General features: G+C 38.8%; 2 protein-coding genes across 6 annotated transcripts in view; one reads left to right on the top strand and one right to left on the bottom strand.

Moving 5' to 3' along the window:
• Window positions 1-19,099, top strand: part of LOC132005611 (zinc finger protein 345) — a 90,567-nt gene that overhangs the window by 39,597 nt on the left and 31,871 nt on the right. The gene's annotated exons all lie outside the window — the stretch shown is intronic.
• ZNF790 (zinc finger protein 790) lies at window positions 1,897-17,552 on the bottom strand. 4 transcript variants are annotated; one of them, XM_059382903.1, is made up of 6 exons: window positions 17,187-17,552; window positions 12,069-12,422; window positions 10,418-10,502; window positions 9,083-9,209; window positions 8,710-8,805; window positions 1,897-4,366 (listed from the first exon to the last, which is right to left on the bottom strand). In XM_059382903.1, exons 3-6 carry the CDS (start codon window positions 10,424-10,426, stop codon window positions 2,700-2,702), a joined length of 1,899 nt encoding a protein of 632 aa, XP_059238886.1. In that variant the 5' UTR covers window positions 10,427-10,502; window positions 12,069-12,422; window positions 17,187-17,552; the 3' UTR covers window positions 1,897-2,699. The 4 variants fall into 4 exon arrangements, with proteins under 4 accessions (XP_059238886.1, XP_059238885.1, XP_059238884.1 ...); XM_059382902.1 differs by having other exon boundaries at window positions 12,069-12,411; XM_059382901.1 differs by lacking the exon at window positions 12,069-12,422.

The raw sequence follows: 19,099 nt of genomic DNA, 5'->3' as shown, positions 1-19,099 counted from the left end.
ATTATTAAAAATTCTTTCTCAAAATGATTCTAGCAGAATGGTTACTGCAAAGAAAGGTGATTAGGGAAAAACTAAGGAATGTTCTGTCATCTCTAAGGTAGACTAGAGAAGACACTATCCAAATTCACAAACATACCAATGGAAAGGGGTTCAAGAAACGTACCTGCAGCATTCAGGGAGATCCAGGAATTCACAATGGAGACAGAAGTACCCGATATGCACACAGATACTAAACTCAACACAGAAGTTAAGGTGAAAGGAAAAAGGAAAGCCCCACATTTACTGTATATGGATGTCCAAAAAGTTATTTTTCTCAATATATTCATCACCTTAAAAAAATAGTAAGCATGAATGAAAATGGGTGGTTTATTAAAAGTAATTTAAGAAAAAAATTTCATTTTTACCATGTGAGTTGAGAAATTCCACAGAAGACAATAATTTTGGAGGGAATTACTGTTCCCTAATACTATTTAGTTACTGTTAAAGAACTGAATTATAAATGTGCTAAATACATGTATATAAGCTGAACATTCTTTAACTTATGTAATACTAAAAGCTACCAAGAAGATACTCTTAGAATAAATTAAGTACTGAACTGATAAAGGTACATCTTCATCATTGCTATCTTTCAGTTTTGTGTAAACTACAGAATTATCACCCATCCATATCAGAGTTTAAATGTTCTTGGTAAATATCATATGACTACTGTGTTAGTTTTTTTCTATGTATGTTCACGAGTGAAATTATTTTGGGATTTGTTTTTCAAGGGCTACTCCGTATCTAATTTTATTATCAGAATATTGTTCATCTTTTAGCATCTACTCAGAATTTTTCCAAAGGATCTTCTGTCTTTCAGGGGGTAGCCTGTACAATTATCTGTACAATGTTCCTACATGATTTTTGAAGATTATTAAAGATTTTTTTTCCAATTACTAAGTTTTTTTGGCCCCTTCCAGTTACTCTTAAAATTTAATCATTTAAAGTGTTTTCCTAGAAAACAAACCATACTCTATTTAAAAGTTGGGTCTCATAAGGTTTATATATATTTATATGACCATGAAAAATATCCTCTAAAACATATACCAGAATTCTCCTTTCTTATCATAATGGGAAGGCATTGCCAAAGCCTAGTAATAATAGTTTCCTTCAAAGAAACATTTTAACTTAAAATTTAAAAAAAAAAACACCCTACTTTTTATTGTTCTTTATTCTATGATTTTTGCTTTATTTTCATCAAAACTTTCCATTAATTCAAATGCCCATTGGGGCACTAGCTTGTTTACCTCAGTAATCATTATTTGACAAATATTTGGACTCCACAACATGACAGGCACTGTCATAAGTGCTGGAGATATAGTGGTGACAAGGAGTAAACTGCCCTTAATTGTTTCAGTTACATACACAGAGTAATTGCCATTGAGAACTGCCATGATCATGTTCATAGGATTTGATATATGAGATTCATTATCATTCACAACTAAATAGCCTATAATTTCACTTTTGATTTGCTTATTACTTTGATAATTATTTATATATGAAGTAATCCATTTCCAAGAGGTCGGAATTCATTTGGCCATTTTCTAATTTCTAAATCTTAATTGTGGTGATAAATGAATAGGACATTTGGCTTTAGAAATTTGTTAGAGACAGATCACTTCCAAATGCCTTTGTTTTTTAAAAAAATATTTATTTGTTTGTCAGATAGAGAGTGCACAAGCAGGCAGAGAGGCAGGCAGAGAGAGAGGGGGAAGCAGGCTCCCTGCTGAGCAAGGAGCCTGATACAGGACTTGATCCCAGGACCCTGGGATCATGACCTGAGCCGAAGACAGCAGCTTAACCGACTGAGCCACCCAGGCGTCCCCTAAATGCCTTTAAAAACAAAACAAAAAACATTGCTGGGCATTCAACAACCCCACTTTTATTAAAACAATAAGGCTTTCTTTATAGTATGGATTTTTTGGTGCAGCAAACGAATACTGATTCAAAGCTTTCATCCCTTCATTCTGTTTTACTGGTTTTTCTTCAGAATTATCCTACTGTTCCATAAGACATGTATCTTATTTGCATATTTGTTTATATTCATTATACTGTCAAGGTCTTTCTCATAGAAATGGTCCAATACTAAAATTAATGATGGTCATGATGTCATTTAAGTAGTCAAGCTCATTTAACCCTTATAATCAAATAAATAAGCAAACAGACACAGATTTGAGTTACTTTCCAAAAAATACAGATAAGATTTGTTGGAACTAAGGCATACCAAAGAAGGTGAATGACATAGTCAAGGCTTTCCAAGATTAATTACATAAGAGAAATTCACCTTTGGTATAATTTTATGAAAGTGTAACAAGATTTAAATAGTGATGGAAGGTTGCCCTATGTGAGTTAGATTTAAATTCTATGCAGCATAATATCAATGATGTGGAGAATGTTTTAAAAATGATTCAGAAGAGATTCACAGTGTCATCTTATTTATAGGGTTTTACTCTGATATTCCAAATGGAAAACCATTCAGTAAATGCTTTCCTGTATTAATGCAGTTTGCATTATGAATTCTCTGCTGTTGAGTGTGTTGTGTACTCTGACAGAGTTTTTCAGTATTACTTACACTTGTGGGGTTTCTCAAAAGAAGCAATTATTGGACATCAAGTAATGAGTCATGAATAAAGACTTTCTTATATTTTTATATCATTAAGATTTTATAAGAGTGAAATAAAGTGAGAGCTTGGAGAAAATGATGTCTCAAAATTTTTATATTCATAGGATTTCTCAAAAGTGTAAATATCCTGGTGTTGAGCAAAGTCTGAGTCCTGACTAAAGGTGTTGCCATAGTCTTTCCATTGATAGAGATTATCACCATTGTGAATTTTCTGTTCAGTAAAATATGGATGGTGACCAAAGATCTGTTTACTTTCCTTACATTCATAGGATTCTGTGTCAGTATGAATTTTCTTGTGTCTTGTAAGTTGCGAACCCCAGATAAAAGATTTCCCACATTCTTTACATACATAAGGTTCCTCACCAGTATGTATTCTCTGATGTCGAGTAAGTTGTGAACCCCAGAGAAAGGCTTTTCCACATTCTTCACATTCATATGGTCTCTTTCCAGTATGGATTTTCTGATGTCGATTAAGTTCTGAGCCACGAAAAAAGGTCTTTCCACATTCCTTACATTCATAGTTTCTCTCACCAGTATGAATTTTTTGATGTCGATTAAACTCTGAGCCATGAAGGAAGGTCTTTCTACATTCCTTACATTCATAGAGTTTCCTCTCATTATGAATTTTCTCATGTTGAGCAAGATACGAGGCCCAAATAAATGTCTTCCCACATTCCTTACATTCATAAGGTTTCCTACCAGTATGAATTCGTTGATGTCGAGCAAGATGTGAACTCCAGATATAGGCTTTTCCACATTTCTCACATTCATAGGGTTTCCTGCCTACATGAACATTCTGATGTTGAGCAAGATTTGAACCACGAATAAAGGCTTTTCCACATTCCTTACATTCATGAGATTTCTCACTAGTATGAGTTCTCTGATGTTGAGTTAGGTGTGAGCCACGAGTAAAAGCTTTTCCACATTCCTTACATTCATAAGGCTTTTCACCAGTGTGAATTCTCTGATGTTTAGTAAGATGTGATCGCTGACTAAAGGCCTTCCTACATTCATTACATTCATAGGGTTTTTCTCCAGTATGAATTCTCTGATGTCGTGTAAGATCTGAGCCACAACTAAAGGCCTTCCCACATTCCTTACATTCATAAGACTTCTCGCCAGTATGAATACGCTTATGGACACTAAGTTGAGAATGAAATCTGAAGGCCTTCCCACATTCCTTACACTTAAAAGGTTTTTCACCAGTATGAATCCTCCTATGACCAGTAAGACTTGAACGCAAACTAAACGACTTCCCACATTCTTTACATTCATATGTTTTCTTAGCAGCATGAACTGTCTGATATTGAGTAGGTTCTGAGTCAGAAAGAAAGGTTTTCTCATATTCTTCACAAAATTTCTCCCTAGTTTGAATTACTTGATGTTGAGTACAGTCTGAGCCAGAAGGAAAGGCTTTCCCACATTCTTTAAATTCATTCAGTTTCTTTCCTGTATTCTGTTTGTGATGTATGTTAAAAGCTGTGTGATCGTTAAAAGTGGCCATTTTTTCATTGGTGAGTATAACCTGCTTTAAACATTCTTCCTGATTTTCCTGTTGTGTTTCAGACTGATCTTTGCTTTCCCAATCACCCCTAAAACATAAATATTCAAGGCTGTATTTTTTACAAATTTCGAATTGAGTCAATTCTCTCTCAAAAGTGATGTTTTTTGGTGATAACTTCTTGCTCTGACATCTGGACTGCATGTCTGAAAAACAAGAAAATAAATTCATACTGTTTTACTGTCCAAAAACAAACAAAATGTCTAATGTAGATATAAAAAGTAATCATAGGGGTGCCTGGGTGGCTCAGTGGGTTAAGCCTCTGCCTTCGGCTCAGGTCATGATCTCAGTCCTGGGATAGAGCCCTGCATTGTGCGCTCTGCTCAGCAGAAACCCTGCTCCCCCCCCCACCCCGCCTGCCTCCTGTCTACTTGTTATTGCTGTCAAATAAATAAATAAAATTTTAAAAAAAGAAGAAGAAGAAAAAGTAAATCCTAAAATACATAAGGCACACAAGTGAATGACTTAACAAATTCTCAAATTCTGGGCAATATGAAAAAAGGGCAAAAAATAAATAGAAATTTAAGAGAACTAATAAAAGTTGAGGTTATTAGATATATAAAAGCTTTGTTTTACTGAAATTCATCTGAGTAGTTAAATTAAAAACATAATTATTAAAGTACCACCCAGTCATGAAACGCCAGTGTAAAGATAAGACTGTTTCACTCAGTATGGTAAATCAACCCTTAGCATATGTTAGGCATTAAGAAAATAATTCTGTAGGGGCGTGTGGGTGGCTCAGTGGGTTAAAGCCTCTGTCTTCAGCTCAGGTCATGATCCCAGGGTTCTGGGATCGAGCCCCCACATCGGGCTGTCTGCTCAGTGGGAAGCCTGCTTCCCTTCCTCTCTCTCTGCCTGCCTCTCTGCCTATAAAAAAAAAAAAAAAGAAAGAAAATAACTCTGTAAAAAAAACATTACAAAACCAAAAAAAAAAAAAAAAAAAAGAAAAAAGAAAGAAAGAAAGAAAGAAAAAAGAAAAGAAAGAAAGAAATGGGGAGAATTTAGGATAGAATAAAGGATCTTGCAAAACCAGGTACTGGGAGGCACAATTGGGATCATTTAATCATAGGATTAATGTCACTTCCATCTTTACTGAAATGAGTACATATACTGCTTCCATATTACTTTCTGTACAGATAGAAGGAAATAAAAGTATATCTAAACTAACTCAAAGACAAATATGCAGAAATGTAATCAGGCTTACTTAATCATATTTCAATTTGCCTTTGTACAAGCAAAGACTTCACCCTGCTTATTTCCTCCACAGTGCATAGCCAAGTTCAACTTTCTGTCACATGACTCCACCAAGTTGCTTTTGTCTTCCTAAGAATAGCTGTATTGTTCATCCATTCTGCTTTATGCTTTCAAGCCCTTCCCTAGGTCTCTTCTTTGCTGTCTATGCAAAGCCACTGAAAATATTATAAAGTATCTACAAATTTTCAAGTACTTTGGAAGATACTATGATGAATGTTTTATATAATTCTGAGCTTAAAAACAGTAATGTTGGGAAACAGAATATCAGTCTAGTATGTGGGAAGTAATCTAGTCTAGAATTAACAGAGAGTAGGAACTCAGTAACAAAGGTATGTTGCATTTAGGTTAAAGGACATAATTATGGGTGATAGTTCAAAAAAGAAAATGGTTTGAGAAGTTGCCAAGGGCAAAGAGTCTGGCATGAGCTGGGAACAAGCAGGACCACTCTGTGACTCTTTTTTTTAAAAGATTTATTTATTTATTTATTTATTTGACAGAGAGAGAGATTGTAAGTAGGCAAAGAGGCAGGCAGGGTGGGGGTGGGGGCAGGAAGCAGAGTCCCCACTGAGCAGAGAACCCGATGTGGGCTCAATCCCAGGACCCTGGAATCACAACCTGAGCTGAAGGCAGAGGCTTAATCCACTGAGCCACCCAGGTGCCCCTGTGACTCATTTTTTATATGTGCCAGATCTGATGAAATTGTCAGATTTCATCTGTGGTTATTTTATAAATTCTCTACCAAATCTGTATTGGATATCAAACTTACTGGTAAAATATTTTAGATGAACAAAACAAGAAAATACCTCAACTACTATTACTTGAACATACTGAAGGGCTCAGCCAATTTTTACTATTCATATTGTACTGATACTAGCATTTGGCTTAGAGATTGACAGACCTTATCTTAGGGGCTGAGAAGATAGAGATTAGTAATCAGGGTCTGTCAACAGGGCAGTCCTAAACATTCATCGTGTTTAGATACAATGGAAGGGCTATAATCATGGAATATGGGTAAAACAGAGGTAGATATACAGGAACTATAGCTCAGTTTCAAACCATCTCAGTGACTCAGGAGGGTGATGGATTGAGAAAGCAACCAAAATGTTCATGCCTTCAGGTACCTGATAGAAGCAAATAATCCTCTATGAAGGAAGGTACTTTAGGCAATAGTTTTACCAGTTTTACCACAACGTTTTGCAAACGCTATCTGGCACAAAATTAAATAAATAACCAGATAATATGAATGCAAACAGACATAGTATACATATATATATATAATATAGTGTATATTACATATAAAATAAAATATATATATATAATATTTTCAATCTTTATAATTTAGTGATTTCCAAAATGTTCTATAAATGGATTCATTTAGCATGTGACCTTTGGCATTTTTCATTCAGCACAATATCCTGGAGATTCATTCAAGTTGTTTCGGGTATTGATAGCTCAGAAAAAGAATGATTTTAAAACAAATATAACCTCTGGAATTTAAAAACATGATTCCAATAAGGAAATAAAATTTATTTTCTTTCCTTGATATTTCAAATTAAAAACAACAACAACAACAACAACAAAAAACCTCCTAAATAAGCAATTAGCAAGTACTGTGGGGGAAAAAAAAAATCTCCAAGAGTATGTTATTTCAATCTGAGTCCTGCCCATAATAGAAAATTCATCAATTAGCCTCAGCTTGCCAAATATGTGCCTTGTTGCCTTGTTTCCTCTTGACAGCCAAGACTTGTCTTTTATGACATTGCACTCTCTTTGTTGTCCTCCATTAGCCTTCAACTCTCTTCTGCTGCTCACTATTCACTGTAACCAGAAGCCACTTTCACCTATTATCCTGATTTTTTTTTAAATTTTTAATTTTTTTTTTTTTTTTTTTTTAAAGATTTTATTTATTTATTTGACAGAGAGAGATCACAAGCAGGCAGAGAGGCAGGCAGAGAGGAGGAAGCAGGCTCCCTGCTGAGCAGAGAGCCCGATGTGGGACTCGATCCCAGGACTCTGAGATCATGACCTGAGCCGAAGGCAGCGGCTTAACCCACTGAGCCACCCAGGCGCCCCTTAAATTTTTAATTTTTATATACATATATTTTTATCCCCAGGGGTACAGGTCTGTGAATCGCCAGGTTTACACACTTCATAGCACTCACCTGATTTTTTTTTTAAAGATTTTATTTATTTATTTGACAGAGATCACAAGCAGGCAGAGAGGCAGGCAGAGAGAGAGGGGGAAGCAGGCTCCCCTCAGCAGAGAGCCCAATACAGGGCTTGATTCCAGGACCCTGGGATCATGACCTGAGACAAAGGCAGAGGCTTAACACACTGAGTGACTCAGGTGCCCCTATTATCCTGATTTTCAATTAAGCAGCCTATCAGGCCGCTCTTAATGTAGAGCCTATTTTGCCAAAATTTATGGGCATGTTCCAGTCACAGAAGAGAATACAATTTCCTTAATAGATTATTTACTCTTTGTTAACCCTTCTGATCCCAAAATGAAATTGGAAAATCAATAAATGTTGGTTAAAAGAACAAATTGCTGGGACGCCTGGGTGGCTCAGTTGGTTAAGCAGCTGCCTTCGGCTCAGGTCATGATCCCAGCGTCCTGGGATCGAGTCCCACATTAGGCTCCTTGCTCCGCAGGGAGCCTGCTTCTCCCTCTCCCTCTGACTCTGCCTTCCACTCTGTCTGCCTGTGCTCGCTCTCGCTCTCTCTCTGACAAATAAATAAATAAAATCTTAAAAAAAAAAAAAAACAAATTGCTAAGTGCAGGAAATGCAGAAGCAAGGAGAATTTAGGCAAAATAAGAAAAATTTAAGATATAGTAGGTAAGATAAAAACAGGGTCAAATATTTTTTTGGGGGAAAAATTTATAAATCTCTAAATGAAGAAATTTACAAATATCTAAATAAAAAAAGAGAGAAAGAAACTGTGTTAAAGCATTGATAAATTGACTACTGGAAAAAAAAGAATGACACCTTTTTATAACATGAGGGAAAGAAACTGAAGAGCCCTGAATTGGAGTGGTATTTGGAGGTGAAGAGAAGGGCCATTTGGAAATGCATGGTGAAGAGTTCTTTGACTCTAGGTCTCAGACTGTTAGCCACAGGTTTTTATCCTTTTTGGAGACTCGAGGCCAATATTTCAGAGATGCTGTTGTCTCACTAAACATCTGGGCTCTTATCTACAGTGATGGTTTCCCTGTGATAGCTCAGCCCTCACTCACCTGGGCAAGGTCCTCCTGTCTCATCCTGAGAAACCATCCAGGGCTCTTTCCCCTTCTCCAGTAAAGAGAACACATCTGGCTGATAAATGCAAAGTCCTGATCGGAGATAAGAAATAGGAAATAACCATGTGGTAAAGATTTCAAAATCTGCATCTAGTCCCTCAGTTACGAAGGAAGAGAGACAATTATAGGAACAGCAAGAAAAAGGCATGAAGTATTTCTAAAGGATAGAGCAGATGGAGGTTCCCAAACTTACCAAGCATAAACCATTTTCCCAGAAAGAAATCAGAAATTCCCTTAGATCCTTGAAAGACAATTAAAAAATTCACAATGAAGAAATCAGAAATTTCTAGGGTCAGGTTCTGAATCTTACCCAGTGAGATCATGTTACTGTAGTTCTCCAACATCACATCTCTGTACAAATGTCTCTGTTCCAAGTCCAGACACTCCCACTCCTCCTGAGAGAAGTCTACAGCCACATCCCTGAACATCATCAACTGCTGAAACAAACAACACAAGCATCATGGTGAAATCTTTCAAAATCTTTTAGATACAAGGGGGAAGAAATGAGAAGGGCACTGTGGGAAGTATACTCACTGAGCAAAAACTGAAGTTGGCTGCCTGTCGTATGGGGGAAATGACATGGAAATTAGTGTGACTGAAGCTGAGTGCCTATATACTCTTACAGTCTTCAGTTGTTCAGTCACAACATCCTTATGACCTTCCAGTGACAAGCACCAGACAACAGGATGGCAGTCCAGAATTAAGAGTTCTTTGTTGATACCGCTGGGATGCCATGCCAGGCTTACATGACTAACTCTAGATTTATTATGTGATAAATGCTTCCCCCCTTAGGCTACTTTTAGTTGAATTTTCTATTAGCTGAAGTTGAAAAGATTCTTAGAAGACACACTTCTTAACTGAATACCATTTTCTGTGGGACTGTATAAAATCACAGGGTTCTAGGATAAGTAGCTGACAATCAGCACATGTCTTGTTTATGATATTAATCTCGCTAGGGGCGCCTGGGTGCTCAGTGGGTTAAGCCTCTGCATTTGGCTTGGGTCGTAATGTCAGGGTCCTGGATCAAGCCCTGCACTGGACTCTCTGCTCGGTGGGGGGCCTGCTTCCCCCTCTCTCTTTGCCTGCCTCTCTGCCTGTGATCTCTCTCTGTCAAATAAATAAATAAATAAATAAATAAATAAATAAAATAATATTAATCTCTCATTGATTTCCTAGCAAGATCCCTGATCTCTCTGAACTTAACCTTTCATCAATCCTCTATTTAAAAGCATGATAAAGTGCCAATGAATAAAATGAATACCAACCAACACCAACTCTCACCTCTACTGATTGAAACACCCTATCCTACAGAATAAATAGAAGTTTTCATGTAGTGTATCCCTTTGAGCCACTCAGTTCCACCTTGTTAAGCCACAGGTTTGAAAAGATAGTCTCTACTATTTCTTTTAAGGGAAAGCATTTCAATCCTCATTCAGTGCTCTGCCAAAGTATTGGGACATGGGAGGTGCTGAATGCCATGCTGGAGAGAAGAGGGACACCTAGGAAAGGCAGTGGACTGTTTCACGAATATCACTTACCACGATGAATAGTGACTCAAGTAAGCAGCTTAAGGATAAAAAATAAAAGTATTCATCCAATGTGATATAAATGATTTTAATTTTGGCGAGAGGCAATTCCAACTCACATGGGCCATGATGACTTAAAATTCCAAGAATCGATCAGTCTTCTAGACTCCTCTCCTGGTGAAGTAGAGTCCTGAGAAAGCAGAGCTAGAAGGAAGGAATCATGAGAGGTCACGTTTTCCTCCGAGCTTTCAAATGGACTAAGAATGCCATTTTCTCCCTGAATAAAGGTCAAAGTGAGTCTACAGAAATCCTGGCCCAAACCAAAACCCAAGTGACTCTCATTCTCCCTCCCTTTCAGTCCTAAGTAACCACTATTTCACTTTCTGTCTCTATAGATTTCCCTATTCTGGACTTCATATGAATGGAATCATACAATATGTGACTAGTGTCTCTCATTTAGCATAAATGAAGGTATTGGCTTTTGTCAGATGCTTTTTCTGTATCTATTAAAATAACCATGGGATATTTGTTTTTTATTCTATTGATATGATATATCCTATTAATTGATTTTTGGATGTTAAGACAACCTTACATTCCTGGGATGTATTCCACTTGGTCATGCTGTATAATTCATTTCATATGTTGCTGGATTTGGCTTACTAGTATTTTGTTGAGATTTATTGCACTCAAATTCTTTTTTTTTTTTTTTAAGATTTTATTTATTTGACAGAGATCACAAGTAGGCAGAGAGGCAGGCAGAGAGAGAGAGGGGGAAGCAGGCTACCTGCCAAGCAGAGAGCCAGATGCGGGGCTCTATCCCAGGACCCTGGGGTCATGACCTGAGCCGAAGGCAGAGGCTTTAACCCACTGAGCCACCCAGGTGCCCCTGCACTCAAATTCTTATGAGCCATGCTTTGTCTGGTTTTGGTATCTGGGTAATACCAGCCTCATCAAGTAAGTTAGGATCCTAGTTGTATTCCCTAAAAATAAAACTAAAAACTAAAAAAATAAAAAATAAAAAGTGAACTCAATAACCCAACATGGGACTCAAACTCTCACAACCCCAAGATCAAGAGGCACATGCTCTTCCCACTGTGCTAGCTAAGCACCCCTGGCATATTCTTTAACTGCAGCAGAGAAGACACTGGGGAACTCAGAACTGATAGTAGGAGTCCTTCTGAACCAGGTTATGTTCTGAACTACAAAAAAAAACCTGGCTGTTCAAAGGAACCATATTTTATTTATTTATTTCTCATTTAAATTTTAGGAGTTAAGGGGCGCCTGGGTGGCTCAGTGGGTTAAGCCACTGCCTTCGGCTCAGGTCATGATCTCAGGGTCCTGGGATCGAGTCCTGCATTGGGCTCTCTGCTCAGCAGGGAGCCTGCTTCCTCCTCTCTCTCTGCCTGCCTCTCTGCCTATTTGTGATCTCTCTCTGTCAAATAAATAAATAAAATCTTTAAAAAAAAATTTTAGGAGTTAACATACAAGGCAATATTGGCTTCTGGAATAGAAGTCAGTGATTCATCACTTATATACAATACCCAGTGCTCATCATAACAAGTGCCTTCCTTAATACCCATCACCCATCTTGCCCATCCCTCCCCCACCTCCCTCTGTCAACCCTTAGTTTGTTCTCTATCATTAAGTTTTTTATAGCTTGTTTTACTCTCCCCTTTTTTTCATTTCCCCTTCCCATATATTCATCTTTCTTTCTTTCTTAAATTCTACCTATAAGTAAAATCATATAGTATTTGTCTTTCTCTGACTTACTTCACTTAATGTAATACACTCTAGCTCCATCCATGTTGTTGCAAATGGAAGATTTCATGCTTTATGATGGCTGAGTAATATTCCTTTGTATATATAAACACATCACATCTTCTTTATCCATTCATTGGGTGATGGACATTTGGCATCTCTCCATAGTTTGGCTATTATTGATAATGCTGTTTGAATCTGTATTTCTGTATCCTTTGGGTAAATACCTAGTATTGCAATTGCTGGGTCACAGGATAGTTCTGTTTTAAACTTTTTGAGGAACCTCCATATTGTTTTCCACAATGGCTGCACCAGTTTGCATTCTCACAAACAAGGCAAGAGGGTTCCCCTTTCTCTGTAGAGAAACTGTATTTTATTATTTTATTATTTTTTAATTTTTTAAAAGATTTTATTTATTTGACAGAGAGACTCAGCAAAAGAGGGAATACAAGCACAGGGAGTGGGAGACGGAGAAGCAGGCTTCCTGCTGAGCAGAGACCCTCCCCCCCAATGCGGGGCTCAATCCCAAGACCCTGGGATCATGACCTGAGCCAAAGGCAGAGGCTTAACAACTGAGCCACCCAGGTGCCCCAAGGAACTCTATTTTAAAGAAATTGTTTTTTATTGTAGTTACAGAGGAAGGAACTCTTGAGCAGAAGAAACTAAAAACTACCTTTTCACAAGGAAAGCACCAGTGATAGCTATTCTGAGATAATCTATCACCTTCCAAAAAAATAACAAAATTAGAACCATTGTGTCCCAAGATATTGTTAGATATGCTTGAAAAGAGTGCTAAAAATACCCCTATGTATGAAGAAAACTGTCTAAAAGACATCAGAGAAGATTAAAATTATTATCCAACATTCCAGTATGAGTAAAAAATAAATAATTTATGATATAATCACAGCTCTGAGGCAGGACTACATGCACAAATGTTGTAATGATTTCAGGAATGGGGAAGAAGTGAGGGAGAGACTATAAGTGAGAGTTCGTTAAATACAAAAGTGAAAGAGGACATAGGCTGAATCACTTTAGAAATGAAGAACAAATAAGCACAAGGTATGACAAATACCACAGAAAGTGCATGGACAAAGAATACAGAAACTACCCTTTTACGAAGATGGCACCGAAAAAAGTTAAGAAGGAAGCCCCTGCCCCTCCCAAAGCCGAAGCCAAAGCAAAGGCTTTGAAGGCCAAGAAAGTGGTGCTGAAAGGCGTCCACAGTCACACAAAAAAAGAAGATCCACACATCACCTATGTTCCCATGACCCAAGATTCTGCATCTTGGAAGGCAGCCCAAATACCCTCAAAAGAGCGCCCCCAGGAGAAAGAAGCTTGATCACTATGCCATCATCAAGCTCCCCATGACTACTGAGTCAGCTATGAAGAAAAGAGAAGACAACAACATGCTTGTGTTTATTGTGGATGTCAAGGCCAACAAGCACCAGATCAAACAGGCTGTGAAGAAGCTCTATGACACTGATGTGGCCAAGGTCAACACCTTCATCAGGCCTGATGGAGAGAAGAAGGCATATGTTTGACTGGCCCCTGACTATGATGCCTTGAATGTTGCCAACAAAATTGGGATCATCAAAACCGAGTCTAGCTGGCTAAATCTAAATATAGTTCTTTTTCATCATAAAAAATATATACAGAAACTAGTGAGCACAACAAAATAAAAAAAAGAAAGAGATGACAATTATTGGGAGAAAACCATGAAAGTCAGAGATAATCCAACTTACAAATAAGCAGACCCAAATCAAGGAAGAGAATATTAAAAACTACATTTTTAACATTAACAGTAATTTCCTGAGATAAAACATGAATTTACATAATGAAAGACATAGTATACTGCAGGGAAAAATGATTCAGAACTGAGTGCCAAAAATTTTAGTCTAAAACCCATGGGAAATCAAGATAAAAATATCAAGTTACCTATGAGAAAAAGGAAATTTATTTGTTAACACTTCTCCACTGCTAAATTCAGAGCCCCAAATAGTGAGGTAGGAAAATAAATGACAGAATTGAAGATTTTATATGCAGCCAAGCTGTCCTTCAAGTATAATGGATATAAGAAGTTCTATGCTGCAACAGCTTAGGGAGTATTTTTCACAAGAGTGTCTTCTAAACTACTATACGACATATTTCCACCTTAAAAGAGAGAATAGCGAAAATTTCAGAAAATTTTTGATTGTATCATCACTTGGCTGTATATCTGATAAACTTTGATAAAAAACTCATTTTACAAATATGGGGAAAATATAAAGAGCAAATGCAAACTAACACACACACACAAAAGCAATGGCATCAGGGTGGTAGAGTTGGTTACGTGTCTGACTCTTGATCTCAGCTCAGGTCTTCTCCTTAGGGTTGTGAGTTCAAGAACCCCACTGGGCTCTACACTGGGTGTGGAGCCTACTTAAAAATTAAAAAAAATTAATTAAAAAAATAAAAGCAATTTGTTTATTAAAAAAAAAAACAGGGGCTATGATCTTGAGCATGCTAAAATACTAAAGCCTATGATTCACAATAAAAATAATGATGACTATCTAGGTACTCCTGGGTGGCTTAGTTGGTTAAGCATCCAACTCTTGATCTGTGCTCAGATCATGATCTCAGGGTTGTGAGATCGAGTCCTGCATCAGGCTCTATGCTGGGCATGGAGCCTGCTTAAGGTTTGCTTTCTGCCTCTTACCTCTCCCTCCCCTTCTCTCTAAAAATAATTATTATTATAATGATGATGATGATGAATATATATCAACTAACAGCAGCAACTTTAATAAAGCAGAAGCTACAGGTTATGTAAGATAAAACTTCATTTACAGAGTATTTTAATGCATTTTTGTCAAGCAAAGACAAATTAAGTGGAAAACAAATACTACTGACTGGCCATATATTAGATCACAAAGAAAAATTCATTAACTTCCGACATTAAAAATATCATAATACGGGGCGCCTGGGTGGCTCAGTGGGTTAAAGCCTATGCCTTTGGCCCAGGTCATGATCCCAGGGTCCTGAGAGCGAGCCCTGCATCGGGCTCTCTGCTCAGCAGGGAGTCTGCCTCTCTGCCTACTTGTGATCTTTGTCTATCAAATAAAAAATATATATATCATAACGCAGTAAAACTAGAAATTACAAGCAAAGAGGGGGCCTATGTGCCTTACCTGAATTCCTCAACTTTATCAATAGGGACTGAATTCCCTTAATGTCATAGTACTCAAGACCCCTTCCATAGCACTAAGGCTAAGACACTATACCACTGTATTAGTTTTCTATCACTAAGCAACAAATTAGCATAAACACAATGGCTTAAAACAATACAAATTTATTACCTTACGCTTAGGCAGTTAGGCAAAAGTCTGAGTTTCTCACCGGGCTAAGATCAAGGTGTCAGCAGGGCTGTGTTCCTTTCTTTATGCTTTAAGGGAGAATTATTTATTTCCTTATGTTCCAGAGTCTAGAAGCCACCAACATTGGCTCCCTTCCTTCAGCCAACAATTTTATTATCTCTGATCATTCTTCTTTGATTCTAGCTCCCTCTGACTCTAAACCCTTGGGAAAGGTTTACTGACTTTATGAATCCACTGGGCCTAATTGGATAATCTAGGATAATTTCTCCATTTCAAGGTCCTTAACTTAATCTTGTATGCAAAGTCCTTTTTGCCCTTCATATAAAGCAAAATATTCACAGGTTCCAGGGATTAGGACCCATCTTTGCAGAGAGATGACTTTGCCTACCCCAACGACCCTTAAAGCTTCTGTCCTTGGCTCCTCTCTTCCTGATGGATACTCAAAAATCCACCTCTTTCTATTCTATCACTTCCTCTCCAACAGTCTTGAACCCAACCCAGAATAAACATCAATATTCCCTATATCCATGTTTATGTCCATCATAAACCTTAGATTCTCTAATAATCTCTCTTTTCAGACACTGTACTCCCACCCAATCAGTTGGATGTACCCCCTTTTCAGCCATCCCCAAATCTTGGCACTTTTTAGTATGCTCTCCGGAATTCATAATTAACTAATAACAAACCCCTCTTCTATATCCAACTTTCATTTCTTTGAATATTCCCTTCACGTTTGGGTAAGGGAAACGTGGCTCTCCCCAAAGGACTCTGCAGCCTTTTCAACATCTCCTTTTCCTACCCGCACCCCCTCTACCCCCACAGCTTCTTGCCATTGGGTCTGGGGGGGAGGGTATCATCCTTGTTCTTCTTACTTTCAGACTTTTCTCTTTTTCTCCTTCTAAAAATCTCTAGTTTGGAATTTCATGCCCTGAGATTATTCATAATATACCTCACTGCTGCTGACATCTACCAAATACAGGATATTGCTCCTTGTTCTTTTGAAAACCTGAGCTCACCGCTCACTCTCAGCAACACTACTACCCTCTTTTATTCTTGCAGTTGCACTACATCCACACAGATAAGCCCTTGCTTAATCATTCTTATCTGTATTTCTACTTTTCCCTCTCTTGTGACTCATTATCACCAATATACTGCAACGTTGTCATTCCCCACCCCACCCCCACTAGCTGGTGTTCTATTTCTCTGCTCGTATTTACAGAGAAATTCTTGGGATGTGTTCTCTACACTGTCCCCTATTCCTCTCCCCACATTCTGTATTACCCGACTCAACCCAACTAATGGCCATCACAGAAACTGCTCTCCACACATTTAGGAACAAGTGTAATTGTTACTAAAGGCAATATTCTTTGTTTCTGGCTCCGCAGCTGCTGCTACCACATTTACACACACGGTCAGGCATACAGTGGTGCAGTCACAATCATATACAAGCACAGTCACACCTGAATAGTCATGACAATCACCTACAGCTCCCCTCACCATCGGGCGCATGCAAACACACACACGTACACGCCCCCAACCCTACAGCTCCTAAGCGATTACCCCCACATCCCGCTCCCGTTACAATGTAGCACAAGCACACACAGATCCCATCCTGATCGTGCGGGAGCGGACAAACACATACACAGCTCCCTACAACCTTCTTTCCCACACCCTCTTGCTGGCAAAGTCTGAGACTCAGAAACATTAGTCCCTCACTGCTCACTCAGTGAGCCTTGGCTCCTCAGGGGTCATTGCGCTTCTGAGTCTTAGACTCTCTTACCTGACCCTGCGGTCCCTACAAGAATGTTCCGCGGGCACTCGGGCGCAATGCTTCCTACGGTCCTGAAAGCGTTGGTGCGCGGACAGGAAGCTGCCTTGGCTATGGTGGACATTGAAAAATGTAGTCAGTGCCTGGACAGCCTTTCAGAGCCCAGAGCCGACAATCTCAATTCACAGGCCTTGGCTTCGGCAACGACCGTCGCCCTCATAACTGCTCACATCCGGGGAAAAGGGCTTCCATGAGCTCCAGGCCGCGTTTGGAACGCAAAACTCCACCGAGGCCTCCACGCCGCTCCTCCACAAATTTGTGTCCAAGTGTGGGAACAAGGACAATAAACCAATGCGGCCGTTACCGGAAGTAGCCTTGGACGCGATGGCCCCTGGGAAATGTAGTTTAGAGTTCCAGAACTACCTCAAAGGAAGGGTTAATTCTTCCCGGCTTGGGTTCGCGTTCTGGGCATCTGACTGATACGGCTTGACAGAAAGGTCCTGTTAGTGCCAAGCGACCTGCAAGTCCTTACCATTCCCCGGTCTGAGCCTTGGCCTGGCCTGGCGGATCTCTCTTATCCCACAAGCATCGACCTGGGGGTGGGATGAAGGGGCCGGATCCCAGGAGGGTCCCTTCTCTGCGAATCCTTGGGAGCTCCTTTAACCGGGGTGTAGTATCCCTTACATCTTCAAACAAATCCTTTCCTTATTCTTATCTTCCAATTGCCATTAAAGAGTATAGTTTAAATTAATATTCAAGCTTACATTGGTGTTTTGCAAATGTTGTTCATGTCTTGGCCTTTTTTTTTTTTTCTCCCGAAGTTACTGCTTGCCAGCTTTTAATATTTGCTTCCTTTTCCCTCATCCTTTAGATGGACAGTATGTCTAAACTTTCTGGAAGAGGAGTAACTTTTTCCAGTCCTTTCAAATTCATCCTTTAAAAATAATTTTTGGGGGCGCCTGGGTGGCTCAGTGGGTTAAAGCCTCTGCCTTCAGCTCAGGTCATGATCCCAGGGTCCTGGGATCGAGCTCTGCATCAGGCTCTCTGCTCAGCGGGGAGCCTGCTTCCTCCTCTCTCTCTGCCTGCCTCTCTGCCTAGTTGTGATTTCTCTCTGTCAAATAAATAAAATATTTAAAAAAATAATTTTTGAAGATTTTTTTTATTGTAAAATAGGTGCAAAACATATTTTTATTGTAAAATACCTGAAGAAAAGTGCATAGAATGTGTACGGTCAGTTCAGTGTATCTCAATACTCCTGAAGAGTACATTGTTGGTATCTCAAGAAGAAATGGTCTGTGCATGCGATATTTCTGATCCCAGTCCCTAGCTGACCATTATTCCGCTTGACTATTACGTAAAAAATATTGTAGAGGCCGCTTTTAGGCAATCAACTTGAACAATGGAAACCTGAGTAAGATAGAAGGGTCCACAGTAACTCCCTGGCTGAATACAAACAGGCCCTTCAGGAGACCCACCTGAAAAGAATCATAAGCACTAGCTGACCAATGGGTGGATACAGGTACCAGAAAAGAAAATTTCATACTTTCCATTACCTTCTCATCTTCTCCCCATAACTACAGCCCCCCAGCCTCAGAGCAGTCTGCTTTGCTGTCAATAAACTTCTATCTCCCTTGTTCTGCCTTGGGTGAATTCTTTCACTGCCTGTGCATCTGGCTTCCACCAGATTACCCCACATTTGGTGGCCCCCATTGGATTGGGGGACCCCACAAATATCTTGGTTGTTAGTTACCTATTTAGATCACTAAATTTCTTTGAAATTTATATAAGTGCAAATCAAACTGTATGAATTTATCTTGCTAGTTGTTAAAACTCTTCATTGAATTAACTTAAAACTCCACACTAAAGGCTTTGCCAAAGGAATAGTGTGCCCATTCAGGGATGAAAATTATTTTCCTCAGTTACTA

This window comes from Mustela nigripes, chromosome 17, assembly GCF_022355385.1.
Source record: "Mustela nigripes isolate SB6536 chromosome 17, MUSNIG.SB6536, whole genome shotgun sequence".
In the NCBI taxonomy this organism is placed as follows: domain Eukaryota; kingdom Metazoa; phylum Chordata; class Mammalia; order Carnivora; family Mustelidae; genus Mustela; species Mustela nigripes.
Note: the sequence above shows the minus strand (reverse complement) of the source record. Positions and strands in the feature narration are given on the sequence as shown.